The 26,055-nt window shown below is 54.5% G+C and overlaps 1 protein-coding gene across 5 annotated transcripts; it reads right to left on the reverse strand.

Annotated features, from left to right (window-relative positions):
• Positions 1 to 24,179, reverse strand: BAHD1 (bromo adjacent homology domain containing 1). 5 transcript variants are annotated; one of them, XM_047766707.1, is made up of 7 exons: positions 23,847 to 24,179; positions 7,420 to 8,859; positions 5,271 to 5,650; positions 4,165 to 4,324; positions 3,687 to 3,763; positions 2,821 to 2,921; positions 1 to 2,336 (listed from the first exon to the last, which is right to left on the reverse strand). In XM_047766707.1, exons 2-7 carry the CDS (start codon positions 8,843 to 8,845, stop codon positions 2,147 to 2,149), a joined length of 2,334 nt encoding a protein of 777 aa, XP_047622663.1. In that variant the 5' UTR covers positions 8,846 to 8,859; positions 23,847 to 24,179; the 3' UTR covers positions 1 to 2,146. The 5 variants fall into 5 exon arrangements, with proteins under 5 accessions (XP_047622663.1, XP_047622664.1, XP_047622660.1 ...); XM_047766708.1 differs by having other exon boundaries at positions 2,821 to 2,912; positions 5,271 to 5,653; positions 23,847 to 24,178; XM_047766704.1 differs by having other exon boundaries at positions 5,271 to 5,653; positions 23,847 to 24,178.
• Positions 24,180 to 26,055: the final 1,876 nt, after the last annotated feature.

The raw sequence follows: 26,055 nt of genomic DNA on the forward strand, positions 1-26,055 counted from the left end.
TGATCCTTTTCTAAATCAATACAATTTCTCAAATTTATTTTTTTTTCTTAAAGAAGTACTTCTAATCTCTGTCAAAAGGGAGGTGAGGAAAGGCCCTCCTCTCCCTTGTAAACACTGAAATACAGATCTGAGAAACCAGGGTCGACACACACAAAAAGTGCATTTTACAAAATATCAACTAAAATATATTTTACATGAATTATGCGTCCATTGAAATTCTACCAGCTGCATTTTCAGGTTCGAAAAAATATTTCCACATCTAAGGGATTTCAAAAGCATTTAAGTTCTGGTCAGCAGACCCTGCCTCCTGGGAGGAGGGGCCTGATCGCCTCCTGCTGAGTGAGGCTGGGCTCCTTGGCAACAAGGGCCCAGCACCCTGGGAAAGAGCAGGCTCCAAGGCTGGCTCTCCAGAGCCCTCACGGCCCTGCAGCCACTCTGCCAACCTCTCTTACTGCCCCACCCTCCTGGATTGATGCCTTCCTCCAAACAGCTTATTCAATACAAGGGGACCCAAGTCCCTTCCCTTTGGGTTTGGGACTGGTTCCCATGTGTAAGTTCACCTCTGAAAGGTCCAGGCCTCTCCCAAGCCCAGTGACCAATCAGGAGCAGCTGTCTGCTCGGGGGGGAGGGGGGGGCAGCACAGGACTGGGGGCTGGCTGGGAGTGCCCCCAGGATTCTCTTCCACCTCCCTCTCCAGCTCCTGCCCAGTGATCCTCACCCAGTGCCACCTCCTTAGCCCATGGGTCTTAGCCCAGTGGTCCTCACCCAGTGCCACCTCCTTAGCCCATGCTACCCTTCCCAAGGGGGGAGGGACCTGGTGCTGCCCTCCTGGGCTCCCGTCCCCAGAGTTGTATCCTGGGGAATCACTGTGGTTCCTAGCGCTAGGCCCAAGCCACACGCCCTCTCCCCACCAGGCTCCTCTTTGGTACAAATAGGAAAAGAACTAGGCTGCTCCAGTCCCCCTACAGAGTGCCCCGGGGCTAAGGGCCTAGTCCTGGTAAGGGCAGCAGGAGGCTGAGCCTCCTAATCTACTCTGGGGAGCAGCATGAGGTGAGAATAGGGCCCCTGGGCAACAGGAACAAACTGAAAATTCAGGTCCTTAGCTCCTAGAGTGAGTGGCTGCAGCTCAGCAGGTCTGTGGTCTGATACAGTGTTGATTCTCACTGGGATGTAAATTAGTGCAATCTACAAAAGACTAGGGTAAGGGGTGGCAGGGCAAGGGGAGCCACAGCACTCCTTTGGTTTGATTTCAGGTGGGTGTGGCTTGAAGAGTCATGTGTGAAGTTCTGCAAGAGGTTTTCTAGAACCTCCAAGTGTAAGGCAAGAGGAGAAGTCTTCAATAAATCAGGTAGTAATTTTCCTTGCCCCCTGGCCCCCACCCCCTCCCAGCTCCCTTCTGCTCTCTAGGACATGACAAACCCCATGTTATCAGTTAACTTCTGGGAAGCCAGACCTGCTGGGCGGCCTTCGTCGGGAGGTGGACAGGAAGCTGACTCCCACAAATGGGCCACACCCATGACCATGAGGGCTGGGTAACTTGTCCCAGCACCAGGGGCTACTGCAGGGGCAACAGAGGAATGCCAGGGAAAGGCCCCAAGTTCAGGAGGGGGAAGTCAATGCTCTGGAAGCCAGACTCTGGCTCTCTAGGCCTCAAAGGAATGAGCTCGGAGCTGTGCTAGAAACTGGGAGAGCCTGGTGCCAGGCTGATGGGGAAGCAGCGGGTCACAGTGGGTGAGGTAAAGCTGGCTCCCACTCCCCCTCGAATGGCCCAGGGGGAGGATGAAGAAGCGCCTGTTGGGCTTGATTCCTGAAGGACTTTCCCCCCCACCCCACCCCCAGAACCCATGCCCTCAGGCTTGGCCCAGGCTCAGGGAAGACAGTTTCTTCAGGAGCCTCTACCCAGGGAACCACAGAGAGGTACCCTGGGCCAAGCTGAGGGCTCTGATGCTTTTCTTATACCCTGGCCTCCCCTTCCCTCCCATAGGGCCCAAACCCACAGGGGCCCCTGCCCTCCCCCCCAAAAGAGAACCACAGGCCAGCAACCTCAGGCTCCTGTGGCCCCTTAACCAAGTGCTGTGCTTCAAGCAGTGCCCCTTGCCCTGAGCCCCACTTGCCCGTGGGTGGCCCCCGTGTGGGCGTGAAGAGGCTACTGGGGGTTCTTGAGGATGCGGCCATGGCGGAAGTCATAGACATGGCGGCAAAGAAACACCAGCTCAGGGTCCGTGTCCTCGGGCACTGTGCGGTGTGGCGGGGTGGAGTAGTCCGCAGAGGGGGGCACCAGTGCTGTCTTTCGGCTGGGGAGACCCTCGCCTCGGCGCTTGGCCATGGCACAGAATCTGCAGTGACACACCATTCACTGTCTTTACCACAGCTATCTTTGTAGGAAAACCAATTCCTTCCCCACCCTGCCCAGAGCTGGGACATCCCCTCCTGCCTCCACAAGGGCTGCCTCTATCCCTGTCCTGGGCCTATGCCTTCTCTGTCAATCACCAGTCCATCTTCTCTATCCCTAGGGAACAACCCCCACCAGAGCCTCACTCCCAAATGCCTGCCAATTCTCCTTAATTTTCTGAGACCAGTACTGTAACCATCCCACCTCCCGCAACTCTGTCTCCATCACTCTGCCTCAGAGGGGGAACAATTTTTCTCTTTTTCTCTTTAAAAGAAAAAAAAAAAAGGTGATGGGAGCAGACTATGGGAAGAAAGTTCTGGGAGGTCAGGCCCAGCGAGTGAGATCCCCTTGGGGATCAGAGGCAGCCCCCAAACGGCCCTGGGGAGTCTGAGGGCAGAGGCTAGCCAGAGCTACAGGGCACCACTCACCTGCAGTACTCGGCAAAGGTCAGCACGTAGCACTTCTCTTCAATGCAGGCTACACTGTTCTGGTCCTGATGTCTGGATGCAAAGACTTCATTCTGCAAAGGCTCAAAGGGAACAGAGGAGGAGGTTGGCTACCAGGGTGGGAAGCACCTAACTCCAGGAGCAAAGCAGACACTAATCCTTCTGCTGGACTGCTGACCTCAGATAACTCCAGCTAGTGCCCAGAAAGCCAGGGAGCATCCCCGGAATTCCAGCCTAGCTGCTCCTTATCTAGCACCCAAGGCATTTTTCCTGGTGCTGTCCTACTCAGAACTAGTCAGGTGCCTGCTCCAGCCCGTCTGTCATCAGCCTCTCGACCCCCATCCCAGCCCAGGGAGGAGAGGGGAACTGGTGCACATCCTCTGGTTTAGGTGAAAAGTCCCAGTGAGGGGAAAAAGAGTAAAAGAGAGCCCGGACTCAGGGTGGAGGGACCACACCCAGAAGGCATGACCCCTCCTAGCATGCAGCAGCTTGGTGGATGCCTAGGGGCCTTAGGAGAGTTCCTCTCCCCTCCCTCTCACGCTACAGACAGGAAAAATGTGCAGCCTCATTGCCCCTATCTTGTCACCAGGAAGACACATCTACTTGCTCTCATTCTGGCACCCCCTGCCTCCCGTGGCTCCCTTTCTGCCCCACCTTTCAAGACAAAGGTTACTATTCCTTTTGAAACATGAAATGGGGCATTGCTGGGGAAAGAGGCTAAAACCCAAGCCCTTTCCCAGGTTCTCTGGTGTCCAAGGTGATGAATCCAGGCACCTGACTGCCCACGCTACCTGCCACCCCTTACCATGTTCTCAATGTCCCCACCTTTCCCCAACTAGGCAGCTCACCTCGTGCATACTGGGACTGCGGCCTCCCTGTAAGTGCTCTGGTCTGTAATACCACAAGAGGCTCATCATCAGCTCTCCTGGGAGGGGAAAAGAAGCAACCATGGCTTGGGCTAGCAACTCCAGAGTTACTTAGATAAGCTGGCTGGTTGGCCACCTGCCCTGGAGGCTCATCCAACTTCAAAGCCTGGGCCAATCCTGCAGGCTCCAGCCACTCCTGTCCCCTGCCCAGGCCAAGTCTTGTAATTCAGTGGTTTGGAATGCTATCAGGCATGGAGGAAGAAGGAAGGAAAGGCACTGACAGGAGAGGTAGAGTGACAGGTGCCCAGGACTAGGTGGCCAGAAAGGTTAATGAGCTGACCCAAACCAAGTACAAGGCCGTCTGCAGCCCTGGGCAGCAGACAGACGCTGGCTTAGTGAAAAGCAGACTCCACCAAGAATGCAGGGGACTAGGGCCAAGTCAAACTCTAGGCGGGGATACCTGACTCGGGGTTCTCCCAGAGGGCAGAGATCTTGGCCACATAAGGTGTGGACGTCTTCCGAGGGCCCGACTTGAGCAGAACGGTGTCCCGGACTCGGATCGTCTCTCCATGCCGCTCCACTGCCTGGTAGCTCTTTCGGATGGCTGGTTCCGGTTCATCCTGAGCAACAAACCAGTGACACAAACAGGCTTGTGGGACCACACTCAGAGGGAGCAGGAGTGCCATCCTCTCTGTTTTCCTCAGGACAGTCAAAGCACAGAGGAGGGGAGACTGCAAAAGCAGTCTGCACTCTGGCTCCTCCTCCCTGAGCCTGGCTTTCAAGGGGAGGATGGGGATGGAGAAAGGATAGAAATAGGAACAGGGGTAAGAAAGTGGACTGAAGCTTCTGGGGCGGCACTCTAACACCACACCCCCGACAGCTGGTTCTCTCGCTCCAAGCCCCCAGCACTGGGTAGGTCCTCAAGTTTCCTAATGAACAGTCTGGATGAGACTCTTAAACTGCTGTCGGAAGTGGCACTACCTTAGGCAAATGACTTCACCTACTGCTAAGCCTGTTTCCTCATCTGTGACATGAAGGTAGTTACAGGACCATGGGGTATGGACCTCACAGGGCAGTGGTGAGGATGAAAGCAGATAACGCATGCAAAGTGCTTAGCTTAGTTCTGGCACCTAAGAAGTGCTCAGTAAATTTTAGTCAACATTCTTTTCCTCATCCAGACACTCCTGTATCAGTCATTTTCTCTGCTATCCCAATTTCTGCCTATTCCTTTACATATTATCCTGAAAGCCCTCTGTTTTATAATTCAGGACAGAAGGGATGGCATGAACAGGGACAAGAGATGAAGACACTTTAAGAAGCTTCCCTGAGCATCAGTGACAGAGATGGCAGCCACCAGCTGTGACTGACTGTGCATTCCCTGACTCCCCAAGGTGCAGGGCGCAGGATCACCAGGGTATGGGGGAGCAGGCTAGCCCAGGGTGAGGAGTTCCTGGGATACAAATGAGCTGGAGCCCCCGTCCTCTCTGGAGTCCTCTACCTCCCTGCAGGTCCTATGTCTCTTCCAGCACCCTTCCCTTCTCCCCTTCAGTCGAGAACGGCACTCACCAAGACATAGACGGCCTTCTCACAGGCAGCCCCAACGGGCACCCAGCCATTAGTGCGGCGGCGGCGACGGCGGCGTGGGCGTGGACGCTGGACACGTGGCTGCTTGGGGTGGCTGGGCCTGCGGGCAGCCTTGCTCCGCGCTGTGTGCCTACAGCTGGAGCCCGTGCGCAGACCGGACTTGGAGCCACTAGGAGGCTTGGCGCTCTGGGGACAAGCTCGGGCTATGCTCTGGGGCTCCGAGGTGGGTGTCTGAAGATGGGGGACAGGCTCTGCTGCAGGTGGTACGCTGGGCACAGGGCATCCAAGGAGGGGGTGGGCAGGTGAGGCAGGGTGGCCAGCTTCCGGGAGAGGAAATTCCAGCTGGCCCAGGGACCTGCAGCCTTCTGGAAAAGGAGAGAGGAGATCAGGGCAGGTAAGGATCAGCAGTGACCTTCCTGGGCTCTCGGCTTCAGAGCCTGCTTCCATCTTAATTCTAAGCGTGAACCCAAGAGGCCACTGAGGTGGCAGGTGGGGTCAGAGGCCCTTAAGGTGGATTGTCAGTGACTGGCCAAGGGTTTTTCTTGACCTTGGAGACTGGCCCACAGACATCAACGCCACCCAAAAGAAGGGGAGGTATCGGGAACAGCATCTCTAGCCCTGGCTTAATCTTCCTTCTCCAAGGTTTCCAGTGCTTTGGAGCAGGGGATCTGGAGTTAGCCCAGGACGTGAGTCCCAGATCTGCCATTAACCAGCTGTGTGACCTTAGGCAAGTCACTTTACCTCTCAGTGCCTTGCAATAGAATGAATATCATAAAGTGAGTTTCACAGAGTGTGTCCTGGATGTTTCTTTTATCAATATATGATCTCATCCTTACAACAACTCTATGCAGTAGGTACTATTACCTCCATTTTACAATTCAGGAAACTGAGACACAGAGTAGTTACCGGCTTGTTCCACAGTCACGTGGCCAAGGAAGTGGGGAGAACATTTCACCCCAGGCAGTCTGGCTCCAGAGTCTGTGCTCAATTACATGCCATATGGCCTCCCATATATATATAAAGCACTAAGAACAGGCGCTTGGCACATGGTGCTTACTGGTGTCCTGGGGCACAGGGCTAAGGGTCTTGGGTCCCATGGGTTAGGAGTCTATAGAGTTAGTGAGTGGTAGGAAAGAGGAAGAAAAGCCCAAGAAGAAGCCTACTCTCACTGCTTAGAGCTCCAACTCACACCAGAACCTGAAACAACCAGTCTGGCCAGAGTCAGGTGTCTATAAAGCTGTTTTATAGACCCCTTCAAGAAGAGGCGTGGAGGGGAGGGGAGAGCCCTGGGAAGGCCTGGCCCTGCACTTCACCAACAGCAGGGCAGACCTACTGGCCAGGATGGCTCTGGTCCCCTCATTTCCATTCAGGAGCCAAGAAGGGCACCTGGAGAGGTATGAAAGGACACTCCTGCCAGTTTGGGGGAAGAGAGATGAATTAGGGGTATCTCATCAGCTGCAGCACGACACTGAGGTAGTTGGATCTTGCCAAGAAGGTAGACACCAAAGCCACAGGCCCTGACTACAGCCTGTCTATTCTCTGAGGGTGCCCATTCTGTCCGCACCTAGCAAGGTGATGCTAAATCTGTGCGTAACTGCTCTTTTAAGGCCTGTATGGCCAAGGAGAAGCTGTCCTACTGCAGCTGGCACCACCTACCAGGCCTGGTACCTACCACCCTTCTTGTGCATGCTGAACTTGACTGACATGCAGATGATCTGGGCTCCTGGAAAAGAATTCTAATTCTTCTTGAGGAGGGCAGGAGGGACATGGGAACAACTTGGCCAAAGTGCTGCTTTCAATATTGAACTTACTACTCAAGAGTCTAAAAACAGGTATTCCAATGGGGAGGGAGGAGAGACCCTCCCTGACCATTCTACCATCATGCTGCCATGCCAAGAGGCCTCCAAGGACAGTGATGACAGAGCAGGGCTGCTAGGAGCTAAACATAGACCTCTGTCCTGGGAACTTCCTAGGCTCGGGGCACAAAACTAGGGAAATCTCCCTTCTCAAAACCTCCTACCCTTTCATGCAGTAGGTAGACCCCATGGAGTCCCACCCCAACCCAAGACCCACCCTTCTGGGATATCATGTCTCAGACTCCCTAGCACATCCCACCCCCAGGAAGGCATACCTGCTGCAAAAGGCATTTTGTAGGGGCAGCCACCACAGGCAGTGCCGATGTGGGAAAGAGACGGGGACAACATTTCACAGATGCTGTAGCCATTCACTCCAGCGTCCTCACTGGAGCAGTAGCGAGAACCCCATGGAGGATGCTGGAAAGGGGTGCCAGCAGGCACTGAGCTCGGGGCCAAGAGAAGCCCCTCGTTAGGTGCAGCCACTGGGGACAGCTTGCCTTCAGGGAGCACGGGGCAGGAGGAGTAGCCCCCACACTGCAGCCCGTCTTGGCTGCAGTACAGGTAGAAGTTGCTTAGTGCAGTGAGCTCAGGCCGACCATACAGGCCACTGTAGTCAGCGGGGTTGCCAGGCATTGGTAGGGGGGACAGCTGAGGTGCGGGGAACGAGGGCTGGTGCAGTTCCTGCTTGGGGGCAGGCGACTCCTCGCCTGGGCGCCCGGGCTCTGGCTTCAGCGCTGCCTGCCCACCCATCAGCAGGGGCAGGTGGGGGCGCAGCCCCAAGGGGCTCTCCAGAGCCTTGCTCAGGGGCTGATAAGGCGGCTGGCTGGAGGGCCCACCAGGGGTGGCAGATGGCCATGGCTCCTCCGGGGGCCCTTGCCAGCCAGGGGGGCCTGCAGCCTCCCCAGAGCCAGGCCCCTGCCGGGCCTTAGGGTAGTTCTTGCCATTGACCTTGGCCCACTTTGGCCTCAGGGCCTTTGGTGCTAGTGGCTCAGCAGAGTGCCCATCTGCTTCTGGGTGGGCACGAGGTGGCCGCAGGGGTAGCTCCCGCTCCTGGCTCAGCTTTAGGAAGGCAGCTGCATTCAGGCTGGCCAGTCTCTTGGGAGCTGGATCACCATCTCGGCGGGCCCCTTCATCTGGTGCCAGTTCTGGGGACAGGTCCCGACTTCCTCCTCCGAGGTCCCCCAGCCGGGGCCGCTTCTTGGAGGAGGCCCAGCCTCCAGTTGCCCGGTCTCGGTCCCTGCTGCGGTGGGGGTCTCCCCCTCGGCTGCGGCGGGGGCCTGTCAGGCTGCCTGTGTCTTCCCGTTCCAGCAGCAGGTTATTGAGGGCCTCAGCGTTGAGGGAGGCCAGGCGCCGCTTGCGGGGCTGGGGGAGGCCAGTATCCTCACTGGATGGGGCCGGGCTAGGGGGCTTGGGCAGGTCGGGGGGCAGCTCATCAGCCTCATCTGCGCTCCGGGGGCCGGCCACATTTTCTAGGCGGGTCAGCAGCACTTTGCAGGCCTTGGGCTTCTCAGGAACTAATGGGCGCTTCCGCAGTGGGTAGTTCTTGCGGCGCCCCATGAGGTGCCCTGGGCTCTCGAGGGGGCCTGGCTCCACACCCTCCGCCCCCTGCTCCACACTGCTGCCTTCCATCTGCAGGGGCTCCTGGCGGCCCGTGGGGCCTGAACTCAGCATGGGAAGAGACTTCCTCCGAGTGTGTGTCATGGAGTATCTCCAATCTGCAGGACAGAAGGCAGGCAATAAGAGAAGCCCGCCCCAGCCTCCCTGCCTGCTTTCTGCCCCACTGTAGCCCATTCAACACCCATCCAGCAGTAACTCTGGCCTACCCTCATCCCACTTCCAGCCTGGGCTTTCCCAGGACCCCTCTTCCAGAGTGCAAAGGTCCAGTGGTATCAGGCCATCAGTACCTTCCAAGGACTGGCTGCCCCACTCCCCCCTGAACTAAGCCTCTGGGAGCCTATGGGGCAACACAGACCCTGGGGGTCTGGAAGACAGAAGCAGCTGGAGGTAAAGCTGCTTCACTGTAGGGCAGGAGATTCTGAAGACATGGAGCCAGGATGAGGGCCTGGGTGGTGGAAGTCCATCTCTTTCTTCAGGAACACTACCAACTCCCTCTCCCTTCTTGGGGTTTCTGAGACTGGCCACAGGAGGAGAAGGAGATGGAGAGTGAGGAGTTGAGACGAGGAACCTGCCTGCCGGGCTATGGAGGAGGCAAAGTCCAGCCTGTGAGGACACCTGCCTGGCACATACAGCAGCACAGTCATAACCTGGGTATTGTAGGAAAGGCCCCTGAAGGGTGAAGGCCTGGCTTTGAGGAACCTGAGGAGCGAGGTCTTAGGCAGACCTTGGAGCCAGATGCACCTTAGTTCAGATTCAAATAGCTCAAACAGTGCCAGGTGCCTGGAGGAGGGATGTCAGTAAGACCGGGGCCAGAATTCCGGGTAGAAAACCCAGGGACCACACTCTAAATCTATGGTACAGCTTTAAACCCCATCAGCCACCAAGAGCTGAGAAAAGAAAGTACTGAAGAGAAGAACTAACTTGGGGGACAAACCAGAGCTGCCTTGTTAGTCCTGCTCTATTCCTCAGGACTCCCTCCCTGTAGGCAAGATGCTAGGCAGGGGGCAGGATGAGGGAAGAGTTGCAGGAAACCCAGAGCCCCAGAGAGAAAATGCCTGTGACCAGGGATCATTCTCCTAACTTTGCTTGGCAGACAACTCTCCCAACCCCAACATATCTGGGGAAGCCTGGGACCCTTCCTAAATGAAAAAGGCCAGAGCAAGCAGTGAGCAGGAAGCTGGCCAGGCCCATGCAACGAAGAACTGAGGGTGGTAGGGAGTCAGTATCAGTGGTCAGAGCTCCCTACCTACATCCCAACCAAAGTAAGGTGCTGCCAAGTAAGGTGCCAGACATGCCTCTGCCCTCCCAGGCACTCTGGGACCCCTCCCACCTAGCAAGCTGAAGCTTTTCAGCTTAATTTTCCCACTGCTATTGTTATGCACACTCACTCAGAGGAGCTGGGAGCAGTCCCTGCAGGGCCAGGATTTAACCCTTTAAGTCCCAGGCCTGAGGGCTCCCAGGAAATCTGGAGCCCTTCCAGTAGCTCCTGTGGCCTTGGGCCAGTGACTGGGGTCACTGGGTACCTTCTTTTTCAGAGATAAGCCGCACTAATTGAGAAACAGTGCTCTGAAAACCCGGCTGACGGCAGCGTGGGAGTCCCTCACCCCTGAGAAAGAACTTGGAAAACTGGAAAAGGGAGGCGGAGTGCCAGACTGCTCTGGCCACGTGCGGGGACCTGCACTACCCAGAGACCAGGCCCCAGGCAGGCCACAGAGTCACAGAAAGCAAATCCATTCATTCCTGAAGCACAGACTGTAGCACTCCTAAAAAAATCCCAGGCATCTGCGATCCTCCTTAAGACTCTTTCCGTGCTTCTAATCAGGGTGACCACCCATCCCTGTTTGCTCAGCTCGCTTATTAATAACGCCTTTCTCCTTCAAAAGCATTGCTTATAACCCCAGGCCCTTCCCTCAAGAGCAGGGCACCCCTGTGCCGGAGACGGAGAAGGAGGAGCAAGAACAAGGAGAAGTGGTCTGTATTTCCTAGGGAAGCCTGAGCCCAGCTCTCCCCAACCCCCAAAGGGCCTGGAGAAGGAGGGCGGTGAACAGACCACACAGCTGAGCAGAAGCCAAAGCCCCCTCAATAGGCCCCAAGTTACCAGAGGAGTCAGGTCTGGGAATGGCTGGGGCCAAGGCTGAGGTCACTGAGCTTATGGTCTTTAAGGATATGGACACCCAAGTGCAGAGTAAAGAGAAGTAGATGAGAAAGGGAAAGCAAGCCCAGAGAGACATTTTCAAGCTGGCCAATGAAGACGTCTTAGTAGGGGGGTGACGGTGGGCTCCCGACTCCCCCCACCCCCGGTATGCTGTTGGATTGGCTACAAGGATGGATGGGCCAGAGATTTTGGGACACTTGGCTCCACTCGGTCTTTTCCTCCCAACAAGAAAAGGAGTAGAAGGCAGGCTTCCACTTTCAGGAGCCTGCACCCAGAGCCCAGGGATTTGCTCCTGGCAGAGGATCTCGCTCTTTCACCTCCCACTTAGCCCTCCAGTCCCGCAGGTACAAGCACTGTCCCTGAGGATGATGATCCTGGGACGCTTCTAAATCACAGGGTGAAAGTCACATGTCCAAATCAAGCATAAGAGCCTCCTGCTAGCCTCCCCTGAATCTGCCAAATCCCATCACCCGCATCACCCACAAACAACTCCTAGCTTTCAGGTGGTGCCTGAGGCAGCAATGCCACTCACCCTCCTGAGGAGAGGCTGGGGGTCTCTGCTGCCTACCGCACAGCACTGCACTCCAGTCTAAGAAGAGTGAATGTGAGTCATAATTTGAGGCCAGATGGATGTGTGAGAACTTCAGCAGCAGCTTTTCCCTGGGGTGGGGCTGGGTGGAGGGGGTGCCCAGGCTGCCAGGGGCCCTCCAACCTGCAGGGGTGGCCCAGCACAATGGGGGAAGAAGATCGCAGGAAAGCAGTAGGCTTGGTTCCCGTTTCAGCTCTGCCAATTCTCCCACTGTCCTGTCCCTTCCACTTACACACTAGCTCAACTGGGAACTTTCTATCACTGCCAAGAGACAAGGGTGCCTGGGTTCTCTCAGCACTACCCCTCCTCTCTGGGAAGCCCTGTCCCCCATTTTATATTAGGCACAGGTAGTCTGGGCCCCCTCAGGAGAAGGTTCCCAGGAGGGACTCCCCAAGGCATATTACTGCTCAACTTGCCCAGATAAAATAAGCTCTCACTGAAGAAAACTAGTCTGACAGCTGCCAGCAAGCACAGTGGCCAGTGGTCTTCCGAGCCAAAGACCCAGCGGATCACAGGTTGAATTCAAAATCACAAGCCTGCCCAGGGCTGGGAGAAGGCATCTCCACAGAAACAGAAAGGGAGGGAGGCCTTGTCTCTTGCCCTCAAGCTGCTCCAGCACCTCAGACCCAGCTCTACCATCCACCAGGGCAGGTGGAGCGCACCCGAGGTACTGCATGTGTGCAAGGGCAGGCTAAAGGCCTGGAGGAGGTGGGCTGTGGGCACCAAAAAGGAAATGAGGGCAAGAGTGGGGGCCTTGACCAGCAGATCAAGCCCAGATCACTCCTGCAGGCAGAGGCTGTCCTGGGGCAGAAATTCTCTCAGTCTTGGCCTTGGCTCTTCCTAACTTTCCCAGCTCTAGACTGCATTCCCACTCCCATTCTTGGAGTTCAGGACCCAGGGCTCTGCCCCACTACTCTTCCTGAAACCTCTCCTAGCCACTGTACTTTAAACTTTGCTACTCAGGCTTCTTGGTTTATTTTTCATGAAATGTAGCACCTGAGGCAGGGATCTTAGTAAGAGCAAACCAGGTGGTCCCCTGGGTGACGGTCACCTCCCTCCAATTACACAAGTCACACAAGTGACACCTAGTTAAGCACTGCCTCCTCTGTAATCTCTCTTGGAATATCCCTTAACCCTCAAAGAAATAATACTTTTTCACAAGCACTGAGTTTTCTTCAATCTTCCATCAAAGAAGAAAAGAGGCACTAGCATAAAGGCAAGCTCCCATCCTTTTAAATTTAGCTGATGTTAGTTCATGGAAAAACAGAGTTGAAGCTGCTGAAATTCTTATGATAAAGCCATATAAAGATGTGGCTGGTTATCTCCTGAATTCCCCAGAGCTGGTAAAATGGAAAAGAACCAAAGATTTGAGTCAGGCAGACCTGGATTTAAATGCCAGCTCTGCCCCTCATGAGCAACTTAACTAGCCTTGCTGAACTTTAGATTCCTCATCTCAGACAGACACGTCAGAACAAACCTTACTTAAGAGCAGTGGCAAGGATGACCCTCATCACCATGCAGGAGGAGCATAGCAGAGTAGGAACCAGGCAGGCCAACATTCCGGAGATCCCTCTCTTTCAGACCCACAGATGGAGGAGGGCAACCTGCCCTCAGCCTGGCAGAGCCCCATACCAGAAGCCCAGAGCTGCTGGGGCTGTGAAAAACCTGGAAACACAGCCTGCACCTGAACTCTGCTCCCCTCCTGTTCCACTGAAAACACCCAATTATCCAGCCCAGGAAAGACGGTGATGCTACTAACCCTTTCCTGCCCAGGACCCAGGCAGGGCGAATTGTGGGGGGCCAAGTTTACAACGCGGCAAGCGAGCAAGGGCAGAAACTGCATCCCACAGACCCTGAACAATGGCCCCACGTCTCCAAGAAACCAAGAAACCAGAAAGGCAAGATCTTCAGATGCCAAAGGCCCAGGGGACAGGGTCAGAGGGCAGGCACTATGCTTGCCACCGCCATCTAACTGCAGCCAACGCAGGCACCCAGAGAGAGCAGGAGCCTTGGCTCTGGCAGCTAGGAGCTCAAACCCCAGGGTGTTGCCTCTGTGGAGAGTGGGCCACCCTGGTGCCGAGTCAGCCTCATGCGCTGTGGGTACTCGGCTCACTCTGTAGTCAGGCTAGGATCCTACCAAAAAAATGCCTGGGCAGGAACCGTGGCGCCTGACCAAAGGGAACTGGCCTGACCTGTCTGGATGTAGCTCATTTTATAGACTGCCCTCAGGTCTGGTGGCTATCTGAGGAGCTGGGCCTGCCCACCCCAGAGGCACCAAGCCTATCTCCGGCCTGTCAGACCACCTGTTCCTCACCCTTCATGCTGGGGGCTTCCAGGAGCCCAGGGAAGCAGGAGCAGCCATGCAGAGACAGTCCACCCCCACCCCACACAGGGTGGTGACCAGCCGAGCCCCACCTCTGGCTACTCCCGTCCACCCTGACCATCCTAGCAGGAGCACCCAGACACACAAGCCCAGAGCTACACCTCAGTGTCCAGAACCTCCAGTTACTTCTAACTCTGGACACAAAGCTAGATATTGCACCTCTTGTTCATATTAAAGAACACACATCTCTGCAGGAAAGGAGGGAGGATTTACTCAGACTGTAAAATGGGCCCCTCCCCCATTTAATTTTATTTATTTATTTTTGGCCACACCCGAGGCATGTGCAAGTTCCCAGGCCAGGGACTTAACCCATGTCACAGCAGTGATGCAAACTGCGGCAGTGACAATGCCAGGTCCTTAACCAGCTGAGCCATCAGAAAATCCCTCTCCCCTATTTTATATTAGAATTGCAATTAAGCACAGGAATAAAAAACAATAGAGTTAGTGGAATCTCCTTCTCCTTCTCACTGGAAACAGCCAGTCTCCAGTCTTTGGTCAAGACCCACCTGCAGGTAAGGGGCTTAGAATAAGCAAGGGTAAGGGTCACCTATGGGTCGATATGTACATGCAGACCCCTGAGCTAAGACAGTGGGCAGAGAGCACTGTATTTTAGGCATACTGTAGTGCTCTGCTCCAAGAAACTCTAACCTGACAAATTAGAGGGTAATCACATGCAATACAAAACTATTTTTTAGAGGCTTTCTTGCAAGGCACATGTTCCTACCATAGGTGATTACCTTGGCCCAGATTCTTCCCAGTACCCGGTTTCCATATGCACGAGGCAGACCTCTGTGTAGGTGTTTGTCCAGCTAAGCCAGAGCACCCACTGCTCATTCCCAAGCGCAGGGCACCTCTTGTGACCTTTGCTCATTCAGCCAACCTCTGCTGGCCCCTCGCCACAGCTCAGCAAAGTGGAGGCAAGACTCACAGGGGTCTGGAAGCCACTTGGTGCCACCGCTATCCAAAGTAGGCATGGTCAACAGCTTGAACCTTTCTGAGCTTTTATTTCCTTATCTACATAGCAGAGTTGTAATGAAAATCAAGTTAAATGAGAATGTGTGTCAGGAGTTCCTATCCTGGCTCAGCAGAAATGAATCCGACTAGGAACCATGAGGTTGCGGGTTCGATCCCTGGCCTCGTGCAGTGGGTTAAACATCCGGCATTGCCGTGAGCTGTGGTGTAGGTCGCAGACGCAGTTGAGATCTGGCGTGGCTGTGGCATAGGCCTGTGGCTACAGCTCCGATTAGACCCTTAGCCTGGGAATCTAAAAAAAAAAAAAAGTGTGTCAACTGCCTGGTGTACAGTAGGTGCTCAACACAAGCTCATTCTTTCTCCCTACATGTCAAGTATTAGGCTAAGAGCTGAAGAAAAGTGCAAAAAACATAGAAATTGGAACTTGGGCTGGTAGGAAGACAGAGAACAAGGCAGTATGACAGGGCTCTCAGTGGAGAACTCAGTTCCATGGCAGCATCCCAGAGGGCACGTCTGAGCTGAGACTTCATTCAGACTAACTGAGGGTCTATTTCATGTCAGGTGTACCAAGCCCAGTGGGAAATGTGCAGCCCTCTGAGAAATTTGCTTCATAAACATTTGGAAAGGGCAAGAGACAAATTCAACTTTTCCCAGACTTACTGCCACTGGCTCTATATAGGATTACTCCAAGCCAGGGGTGAGGGAGCTCCAGACTGAGGCTCCTTCAGACCCTCCCACCCAGACTCCATAGTGCCCAGGCCAGGGCAGAAGCAAATCTACTCCTGGAGGAGGACCTATCCGCTCCAGACAGTTAAGGTGTGGAAGAAATAAAGCAGGAATAGGGACAGGGAACCCCAAGGCTCAGCAACAGGCCAACCAGGAAGCCCCATGTACTGATGCACTAGTCTCCAAAAAACACAACTCACCAGCTGGCTCCAGGCACCTGCCCAGGAGTGGCGAAGGATATGTTTTGGTTCAACCACCAAGACACTCCAGAAACCAACAACTTATATTTCTAAGATGGCCTACCAAGCCTAGGGGTGCTATCTCTTGTCCCGAACAGAAGGAACTGGCCAGCCACGCCAAGATGGGAGCTCCGCCCTCAGCCTCCTCAGCAAAGTGCTGACCTCTTGTATGAAACAACCATGAGGAACAAGACCCATGACCAGGCCTTTCCAACACTCTGCTAGCACAAACAGAACCACAAGCAGCCCCTACTAGAGTTACAGGCACTCAAACTGAATATCTCACACCTAAGCAATTAACCGAGTGTTTAAAGGCACAGGCTGGCTCTGCTTCTTTACTACTAAATCTCATCCACAGGGCTTATTAAGAGCTTGGTGAATAAATATCTGGCTGCCCACCTGCTTCACCCCATATAACATTTGGGGTAGACTGATGGCACCACTGTCCTGCAGCCCAGAACAAGAAACTGTCACCCCATGGAGTTCCTGTTGTGGTGCAGTGGTTAACGAATCCGACTACGAACCATGAGGTTGTGGGTTCGGTCCCTGCCCTTGCTCAGTGGGTTAACGATCCGGTGTTGCCGTGAGCTGTGGTGTAGGTTGCAGACGCGGCTCGGATCCTGCGTTGCTGTGGCTCTGGCGTAGGCCGGTGGCTACAGCTCCGATTCAACCCCTAGCCTGGGAACCTCCATATGCCGCGGGAGTGGCCCAAGAAATAGCAACAACAACAACAACAACAACAACAAAAGACAAAAGACAAAAAAAAAACTTGGAAAGAAACTGTCACCCCAAACTCTCCCCCATCCCCACATCATGCCTCTTCAATATAATCCACAGTTTAAAAGGCCACTTTGAGAGTTCTTTCATATTTACAGAGCACACCCTTTTCCCACTACCATCCTCTTTCTTTTCTCTCCCAATCTGCCCAGCTATTCCATTCACTTCTTACCCCAAATCACTGAAAGGAGCAAGGGCAGTACTGGAGAGCATACCTGTATCAAGACAAAGAATGTCAGATACTAAGGTGAACTCAGCAGCAAAGAAACAGAGCTAGTGTTATCAGTCCTCAAACCCCTAAGGTGCAGGTGGAGAATTCTTGATTCAGCAGAGAAGCTTCTAGTCCAGGACAGCTAATGTCTGACAAGCACTCACTCTGTCCCCAGCACCACCATAAGCACGTTACAGTCACCATCACTCTCATCCATCCTTACACCACCCCACGAGGTGACTGTTATCTCACCCTAACAAGGAGAAAACAGAGGTACAGAGAGGTAGAAAAACTTGCCCACATTCCCAAGCCACTGAGGGTAGAGGCAGGGCAACTAGTCTCAGTCCCAAAGCCCACGCCCCAAGGCTGCTGAGCCACAGACCATCATTCAAGAGCAACTTGCATGCTCAATTTTGCTTTTCCGTGCTGTTTTTAACTATTGGCATTAACACATTAGTAGCTTTTTCCTGATTTTTCACCACAAAAGAATAAAAGATGTACTATGATTAAATGACACCTGTGTACTAGCCAAAGAACATAAACATAATTTTACAAATTATTTCTACAGAAAAGTCTGCTCAAAGTTCCCAATAAACTCTCAGATACACTTTTGAAATAAACCCATTTTATATCCTAGAAAGGGTAAGGGTTGCAAAGATGTTTTGTTGATTTTACAGTAAATTCAGGAAAGGAATCTACAGACTTCCCCTTCCCCTATGCATCTAACCACATCTTTTCAATTACAGGAAATCTTTACCCACACGGACTGCAATGAAGACTGAAATCTGGTCCCCACACTCCAAACAGCCATCTTAATATTTTAAGACACATTACCTGACCACTTGGCTACCTCTTTGGACAGAATAAATCCAAGGCCTTCCAATTTTCTCTATCACCTCGTATAGTCATTTCATCAATTTTACAATAGTTTTCTACACTCTGTCCAAACCGTGTGAACCCCTCCAGGCACACAGCAGGGGACACCCCTCACTACTGACTACAGTGGAACCATGACTTCATCTTCCATCCTACACATGTTGGGATATCCTGGCACCAAGCAGCACATGTCGGGATATCCTGGCACCAAGCAGCACCCCAATATCTTTCCTGTGCTATCTACAGATTCTCTAAAAACCAGTAATTCACCTCTAAACTACCTAGCTTGATGGGAATGTGATTAACAAAATGAATTTTTCCCTAATATTTTAGACACTTGGCTGCAGTCAGAGAGAGGCTTAAGTGTGGGTCAACCCTCTCCTCTGCAGCCATGAAATTCAAAGAGCTACATCCAAGGAAGGTGGGGACCCAAACAGGCACTGGAGGTAGGAGTGGTCAGCACCCATCCAGGTGAGACCTTGGTGTCACAAAAGGCAAGTCCTATCTCCTTAACTGAGGACAGAGGACTGGGGAGGGGGTGTCAAAGTATGTACATACACACACACCCGTCCCCATAACTAAATGGAAAAGAAACTGACATAAAAAAAAAAGATGTAGACCTCAAGCTTCTGCCTGATTGATCCTGTTAACTAAGTCGAGTCATTTGTCATTTTTTTCATTCTGGTAATTTGGTTATGGTGCCTTGAATTTAAGTTCCTATTTCAAATCTCAGAGAGATAAACCCATTCCTTTATTCCTGGTGCCTGCTGAAGATCTCAAGGACAATGTTATTTTTTATTACTATTATTATTATTAATTATTTGGTGGGACGCTGAGTCACGTTAATAACCAGCCATCTTCGCAGGTGTTTCCCACTGGGAAAAAGGGAATCTGGATGAAAATCCTTCCTAGGACATGACACAAAGTCCTGGATGTGACTCTGTCCTGAGGCCTGCTCACCAAACCCACAATCCTCAGATCTCCAGCTTTAAGACCAAGTCGCCTAGGGCAGGACACCAATCCCTCCATTGGAACCCCTGGGCCAAGCTAGCACTCAGCAGCTCTGCTAAGCCAGCTCAGTGGAGCCAAGGGCACTGGTCTGGCCCTGCACAGGCTGCCTGCAGCCTCACGCCTGCTGCTGCTCTTCCCCCTCCTCCCTATTAGCCAGTTTACTGCTCATTAGTGGCAGTACCAGGAGGTGGGCAGAGGAAACATAAAGGAGCTGAAATTCAAACCAGTCCATTTTACTCCAGTTAGGTGCCTCCCATAAAACCAGGCAGGATTTCATCATTCAGGACCTCCCTGTCCCCTGTTCTGGGGAGGTCGAAGCAGCCTAAGGGGTGAGGAGCTGCAGAATACCAGGACTCCAGACACTGGGAGCCTATGCTTCTAATCTTCACAAGCCCTTGACTAAATGCTGTATTGTCCACCTTTTCAGGGTTAACAGGCACTCCCAGCCATGAGCTGGCCCATCATGTCAAGGCGGGGGACCTGCAGAGGAGGAGTGCTGGGGCTTCCCTCTGCATCGAAGCACACTCTTCTTGTCCCTCCAAAGTCCCCCGCACAATGGCAAGTTCACAAAGGAAGTGAGTCCTGCCAGACTGTGCTAGCAAATTCCCATAAATACTTGGGCCGGGGCAGTACTGCTTATGTAAAATGCTTCCCCGTTGAGAGATGCTGCTTTATTTACATTCTTCACAACCCATTCATAAAAAGGAGACCTTTTAATGTTGGGGCTGTTCGTATAATGCTCCATAAACCCGGCAGCTTCAACTGGCAGCCTTAGTTCAACATGGGCTTCTTCTCCACTCCAGAAACTTTTTCCCCCTAAAAAAAATTTTTTTTCTGTTTAATGACTCACCTTGTGACAGGGTGCTAAGGCCAGATGTTGTCGGAGCAAGGCCAAGAGGAGTAAGAACAGATAAAATGAACACACATAAGTCCTCCTGAAGACTGGGACAGAAAGGTGGGGAGGAATGAAAATAAATAAATCGAAAATCCCCACAGAACTCCAATGTGAAGTAGGCATGTTGTGAGGCTAAATCCCTTCCAGGTTTACTGAAACTTCCTTTACAGATGTCAAAATGCTCCCCAACTTATACCTCTACCTATCAGAGAAGGTGTGGAGGAAAGTTTTTTGTTTTTAATCAAAAGAGAAGACTCTTTGTAGTTTTCAATTTGCATTGTGGATGAATCAAAAAGCAGAAATTTTCTCTGCTTTTTTGTGAAAGTGTTCTGGTGGCTGCGGGATCCAAGAGGGGCACAATTTGCTCAGAGTGAAGAAACTCAGACAAATCTCAGAAAAAGGCAACATCAGAAAAAGACGGAGGGCTGTGTTCTAGGACACACAGCAAAAACGGTCCCAGCAGCGGAGGAGAGAGACCAGGAGATGAATTTTGAGGTAGGCTGTCTCCTGCTACTGTAGAAGCAAGGAGGAGAGAAGTAGTACGAATTTTTTTTAATTGACGGGGGAGCGGTCTGCATTGCCATGGCAACTGTGAGGGGTGGCTTTCCCGCTTGGAAGGGAAATGTTGGTCCATTAATCATCAAACTGGGGCACAAAAGGGAGGTTTGGGGGAAAAGGGATGGATGCAGAATTTATTTCTTCACTGCCTAGACTCAAACCAGTCACCAGTCCTCTTTCCTGTTTCCCCCATGGTCCAGAGTTGATGGTAAACAAAAACGGAAGTTCCAAGAGAGTTAGGATCATATGCTGTCCTTTCTGATGGGTTCAGTGTGGGGCTGATCGTGCCTCCCATGCCAGCAATGCCCCTACAAACACCTCCTTCAACATCATTCCCCAAAGCCCCATCCACAGGCCAGTCCCAGGGACCTTTCTTTTCTGTTCTTAGAATGATGTTTTCTCCCCCATTTACACCCAGGATTGAGAAGAGATAAAACATATGGATTCATTTAGCATGGACAACAAGGAAAACTGCAAAAGAGCAGCAAAGCCGGGTGGGGAGAATGGCCTGGTGAGGTAGGAGGAAAACAGGATTACAGCCCTTTTCCAATTGATGTCTATATGGTATCATGTGAGCAATCCACAGGACAGACCCTTCACCAGCTGCAATAGCAGAAACAACAGCTAAATTTCATTTGCTCCCCATGCTAAAGCACCCCAAACATGCCCTATGGACATGCCTGAGACAGAAAAGGTCGGAAACCACCAAGGACTCCATACTGGCATTTCTGGGGAAACAGAAGGGAAGGTTTCCCCTCTGCTCCCACTCAACTAAGCCGCCAACTGCATTTATTCATTCAATAAAAATGATGTGTACAGCTCTGTACCAGAAATCCTGGAATACTCACACACATACACAACAAACGTTTGATTCTCATACTGTCCTTGTCCTTAAGAAATGTCCAACCGACAAAAGCACTCAAAGAACACACCACGTTATATAAAATCCAGGGTCATAATTTCAGAGGCCAGCAATGTTGGCCTGGAGTGGTCTGAGATCAAAGATCAGTAGGATTCAGGCAGGACAAGAAGGCGGCAATGGCTCCTAACTGGGGACAACAGGGGAAATCAGCAGGAGCAAAGATGCAGGGAGATAAACATGTGTGGCTAGGGCAGAGCCCTAAGGGACACTGTCTAGGATGAGACTGCAGGAAAAGGGGAGTCATGGCAAGTTTGTGGGTAGGGGAGTGACATGGGGGAAGGAGTGCTTTACAAAGAATGATCTAGCAGCTTTGTACAGAATAGACCAGAAAGGCCAGAGGAAGCAATAGGGAAAGGGAGTCCATGACAACAACACAGGCCTGACATGGGGACAGCAGGGCAACGGACAGGAAAAAAAGGAGGAGATATAAAAAAGACATTCTTCACTGGCGAAACTCCCCAGGGCAAACTCTTTTAAACACTTGATCTGACCTACGTGAGTCTCCTGCCAGGTAAGAGCCTGTCAAAGAGGGAGACATTGTTTTGGCAACTCCCTTTATATTCCAATGGCCAGACCAGGTCACACCCTTCTGACTGCCACCAAAAGAAGTCACATACATACTAGACAGACCCACAGAAGATACAAAGACCTTGAGATGCTTTATCACTCTCTGGATCTTAAACATACAATTAAATTCTCTCAGAACAAACTTCAGTCTCCTGCATTAGGTAATACGTCCCTTTCCCACAAGCCTCAACTCCACCCAGGCTGGGGTCTAGACCTTCCTGAGGAGGGGGATGGAGGGTGGCCATGAATTAACTTCATGTTCAGATTAAGCAAGGGTGACAGGGCATTTTCCCAAGGTGGGATTACAGCCAATGACAGCCTTGAGCAGCTCATAAACCAACATCTTCCTCAGGTGGGATCTAGATTTTTAGCAAAAGTCTATATTCTAAACAACCTGAATCTGTTTTTGTGGTCCCAACTCTTCCATTAAGTACGGGGATCACAAGACAGGGCAAAGGAGCTCTGAGTGGGTTTTTAGGAACAGGAAAACAGCATTCAGTTTAGAGCTGGTCACTGGTGGGGTCAGAAGCACTCATAGCTTAAGCCACTGGTTCCTAAATGTCCTCTAGTTGGCCAAGGACGGTGGTGTCCCTCCAGGACATGTGGTCTCTCTGGGACCTTTTCTCCTTTTTTTGGAAGACATGGAGGTGGAGAGGGTGGAATTAAAGTCTTTCACGTGATAAAGAAACGCTTTAAATTTAATCATTAATTTCCTGTCTGATTGATCAACTCAGCTTCTCATTCCTCTATGTGAATACCTTCCTTTACTAAAGAAAAGTGCTGAAGGCAGTTGTCCACATATTTCTGGAGCACACTTGGGAGGTATCTCCTAGTCTCCAATCCAACCAGTCTTCCACCCTCTTAAGACTGTTGACAATGGGAGACTAGGAGATGTCCCAGGTGGGATTAACCCTCTGTCTGAGGGAAGACTCTGGCTGTGGAAACCCCTCATGCCTGGCAGGCTCTAGAGCTGCTCACCGGACTGTCGCCTGGATGAGTCCAGCAACCCCGGTCGACACTGGCCAGGCCCACCGTGTGCACAACGCCACCTCTGCCCTTCTGCCCCCGCTGGGTCGACCCCACTCTTCCCAGAACAGCGAGGCGATCTAAGGCTTGAGCAGTGAGCCAGTGCCGCAGCTCCTCCCGGCGGTCGCCCCGGCCCCCGCAATCCCCAGGGCAGAGTCCGGCCCTGTCGCCCGCCCCTTGGGGTGGGTGGCTCGGACCCGCTCCCCTCCCCGACGCCACCACCTGCGCCCGCTCCGGCGCCGCCTTTGTCCGGAGCTTCGCCGCCAAGCGGGCCCCTCGGGCCCGACCTGACCCGGCCCCCGGCCCCGGAGGAGAGGCGGCGGGCAGGGCAGGGCCAGGCCCGGCTGCGAGCACTGGGTCCCGCTGTCACTTGGAGGCGGTCTGACAACTTCGGTTCCCCCGCCTCACCTCGGACTCGGCCACAGCTCCGCACGGTCCCCTCCGGGCCTCCCGCGGCCCACACTCGCTTCTCGAACCGGTTCCCTTCCGTCTTCGGCGCCTCCCTTCCTCCTAGACCGATCGGGTCCGGTCTACACTACCCCCAGCCTCGGCGCGGCCCCCATCCCCTGCCCCCCATCCAGCAATAACCGGTCAGCTCCCAGCGCGGGAGGGCGCCCCCCACCCTGTGCGGGCGATCCCGCGGCGCCGCCCCCGGCCGCGGCCCCTTGCCTCCGGGACCGCGATGGGGGGAGGGGGCGCGGCGGCGGGGGGGGGGGTGTGCTGCGGGGGCCTCGCCGCCCGCGCACTCGGAGGCAAACCGGCTCCGCCGCGACCAAGAAACAACCGGCGTCCTCCCGCCCTCCGCGGCCCGGGACGCCCGCGCCGCCGCCGCCCGGCCGAGCTGCCACCCTGTGGCCGCCACCCACCCCGCCCCCGGCCTGCGAAGCGGGCGGCCCCCGGGGGCTGTCACCTCGAGGCGCTCCGCGCTCCCCGATGGCGGGACCGTGGCGCTGGACCTGAGGGAAAGAGGCGGCGCGAGCGAGCGGGCGGCCGCACCTGCTTCGCGTCGTCCGTCCGTCCGTCCCTTCCCGGGCTGGCGGGGGCGGCGGCGCGGCGCGCTCGGTGGGGCGCGCTGACGGGCGGCCGGTCCTCTCTCCTTCACTCGTCTGCCTCCCTCGCTCGCTCCCTCCCGCCCGCTCGCCCCTTCCCCTCCTCCTCGACCGCGGCCCCTAGCTCACCGGGAGGGCGGCGCGGACGGCGCGGCTCTGGGAGCCCGCAGGCCCTGGCCGGGCTGGAATCCGGCGGCTGGAACCCCCCGGGGGCGCTCAATTCCCGGGCTCCACGCTGCTGCGTCAGCGCCTCCTCCTGGGGGCCGGGGCCGGGCGGGCGGAGCGGGGGCCGCGGTCGGGCGGGGCCGTCGGGGGGGCGGGCGCGCCTGGCCCTGGCGGGCGGACGGCGGGAGCCGGACGGGCGGGGCAGGCAGCCGGACGGGCAGGCGGCGGGGGCCGGGCTCCGGGATCCGCTACGCCGCTCGCGGTTCCCCCACAAACTCCCCGAGAGCGGAGCCTCCGCCGCCCTCCTTCCTGCTTCCTCGTCCCCAGCCAATCAGCGGCGCGCCCCTCGGCCAGCTCCGCCAATCAGCCGCCCCGCCCTGCGCTGGCCCCGCCAGCCAATCCGGCCCTCGGCTCCCCCTCCCGGTCTCCGACCAATCAGAACCGTGGGTCGGTCGTCCCAACGCAGGGGGCAGCACGAGGCGGCCGGGGGAGGTGGTGCGGGGAGTGGTGGGGCCTGGGGGGAGGGGTACGGTGCCAAGGGTGGTGGAGTAGGGGGTGGGTTTCTTTGCCGGCTTCTCGGATTTTCTCTTCGTCTCCAGAGCCGGAGCCCGTATCCCATGGTGACCCGACCCTGGAGCCCCAATCCACTAGCTGCTACCCTACCCCCGCCCCCCGAGAAATCTAATCTCACCCCAGCCCTGGCCGTCACCTCTCTTCATCCCTCGTCCCCTTTTTCCTCTCCAGCACCCACTGGAGAAAACTGCGGGCCGAGGAACGCCCCACGCTCGCCAGCGGCTGCTGCCCCCAAGGCAAAGCTTCGGGAAGACCAGCCGAAAATCAAGCGCAGACAACCCCCCTTTCCTGCAGAAAGGGCCCCAGACTCCAACGAAAGGGCCCCGACTGCTGAGAAGCCCCTCCCGCCCTTGCCTCATCTTTCCGACTTCCCTGCCTGCCACGTCTCCTTTCCTTTCCAGCAAGGTCGGTCCTGGCTCGGTAACCCCTCACCCGCATCTCTTTTCCCTCTTTCTCCCCTTCACCTACCGCCCCCCACTCCAGCTCCTAATTCACCTCTCTCAGAAGCAGAGTGTGAAACCCTCAACCATTTCCAGCCGACAGCAGAGCCTGGTCTATGAGTCCTTGACACCCACACACCCTCTTCCATCACTGCGGGGAACACCAGAGCTCTCTGGGCGAGGGAGGAGGGGGCGGGCAGCCTGACAGCCCAGGCTGGACTCCCTCCCTCGCGTCCCCAAGCCAGGATGGGACCAAGTGTGGACACTTACCTGGCTTCCCCCTAGTCACCGAATGCCGTGGCTCCGTCTCACACCCACAGACGTGCCTTTCCAAGCCTGAGCACGCTCGCAGGGTCAGCGGGGTGGGTGGGCACAGCAGGCTGAGGTCACACGGAGGTGTGGGAGGTCCCTGAGGGGTGCGGGAAGGGGCTGTATCTTGGCCACCTTGAATTGTCAGAGCCGGCAAAGGACTTCCCTTCAGCAAGCTCTGGATGTGCACATAGTAGGTTCTTGAGAAATACTGAGTCCTCTTTGAAACAAAGCTTCATTGCCAATTTAGGCAGGGGAGGGGAGCTTTGGGGGGTAAAAGGAGGAGCGGCAGAAAGGGTAGTGTCAAGTCGCCAGCACCTAGGAGCAGCCCAGGGAGGGGCTACATGGTGGAAAACACCTCTGACAGAGAAAAGCACCTCCAGGGCAGCGGCTGCCTAGACAAGAGCAGAAATGCAGCCTTGGAGTGTGGCTGAAGGGCTCCCTCCTGCACCATACATAATGCTTCGCCTTTGCTTGACCGCAGCAGTCAAGCACTCACTAGAAGGTAGCCTTTAAGACAATTACGGCTACTAGCCCCTATGCCTGGGAAATAGAACCCTGAAAGATGGTTCCCTATCTGCCTCTAGAGCTGTCAATGGGGCCCAGACAGACCTAGCTGTGTAGGGGGACATGTTTAAAGGACCTGGCCACCCAGCAAGGTGTGAATGGAAGCTGAAAGCTGAGACTGTGGCATGGCAACTTCTCAAAGGGCCAGGTTCTCCCAAGACAAATGCTTCTACTTTTCCTACGTCCCACCCTCAGGGAAAGCAAAAACCCCAAACCTACAAAAGTAGAACTCTTAAAAGGATTGTTCCTCTCCCTGAGCCTCCCAGGACAAGCTTCCTAGCAGT

Source organism: Phacochoerus africanus, chromosome 2, assembly GCF_016906955.1.
Source record: "Phacochoerus africanus isolate WHEZ1 chromosome 2, ROS_Pafr_v1, whole genome shotgun sequence".
Classification (NCBI taxonomy): Eukaryota; Metazoa; Chordata; class Mammalia; order Artiodactyla; family Suidae; genus Phacochoerus; species Phacochoerus africanus.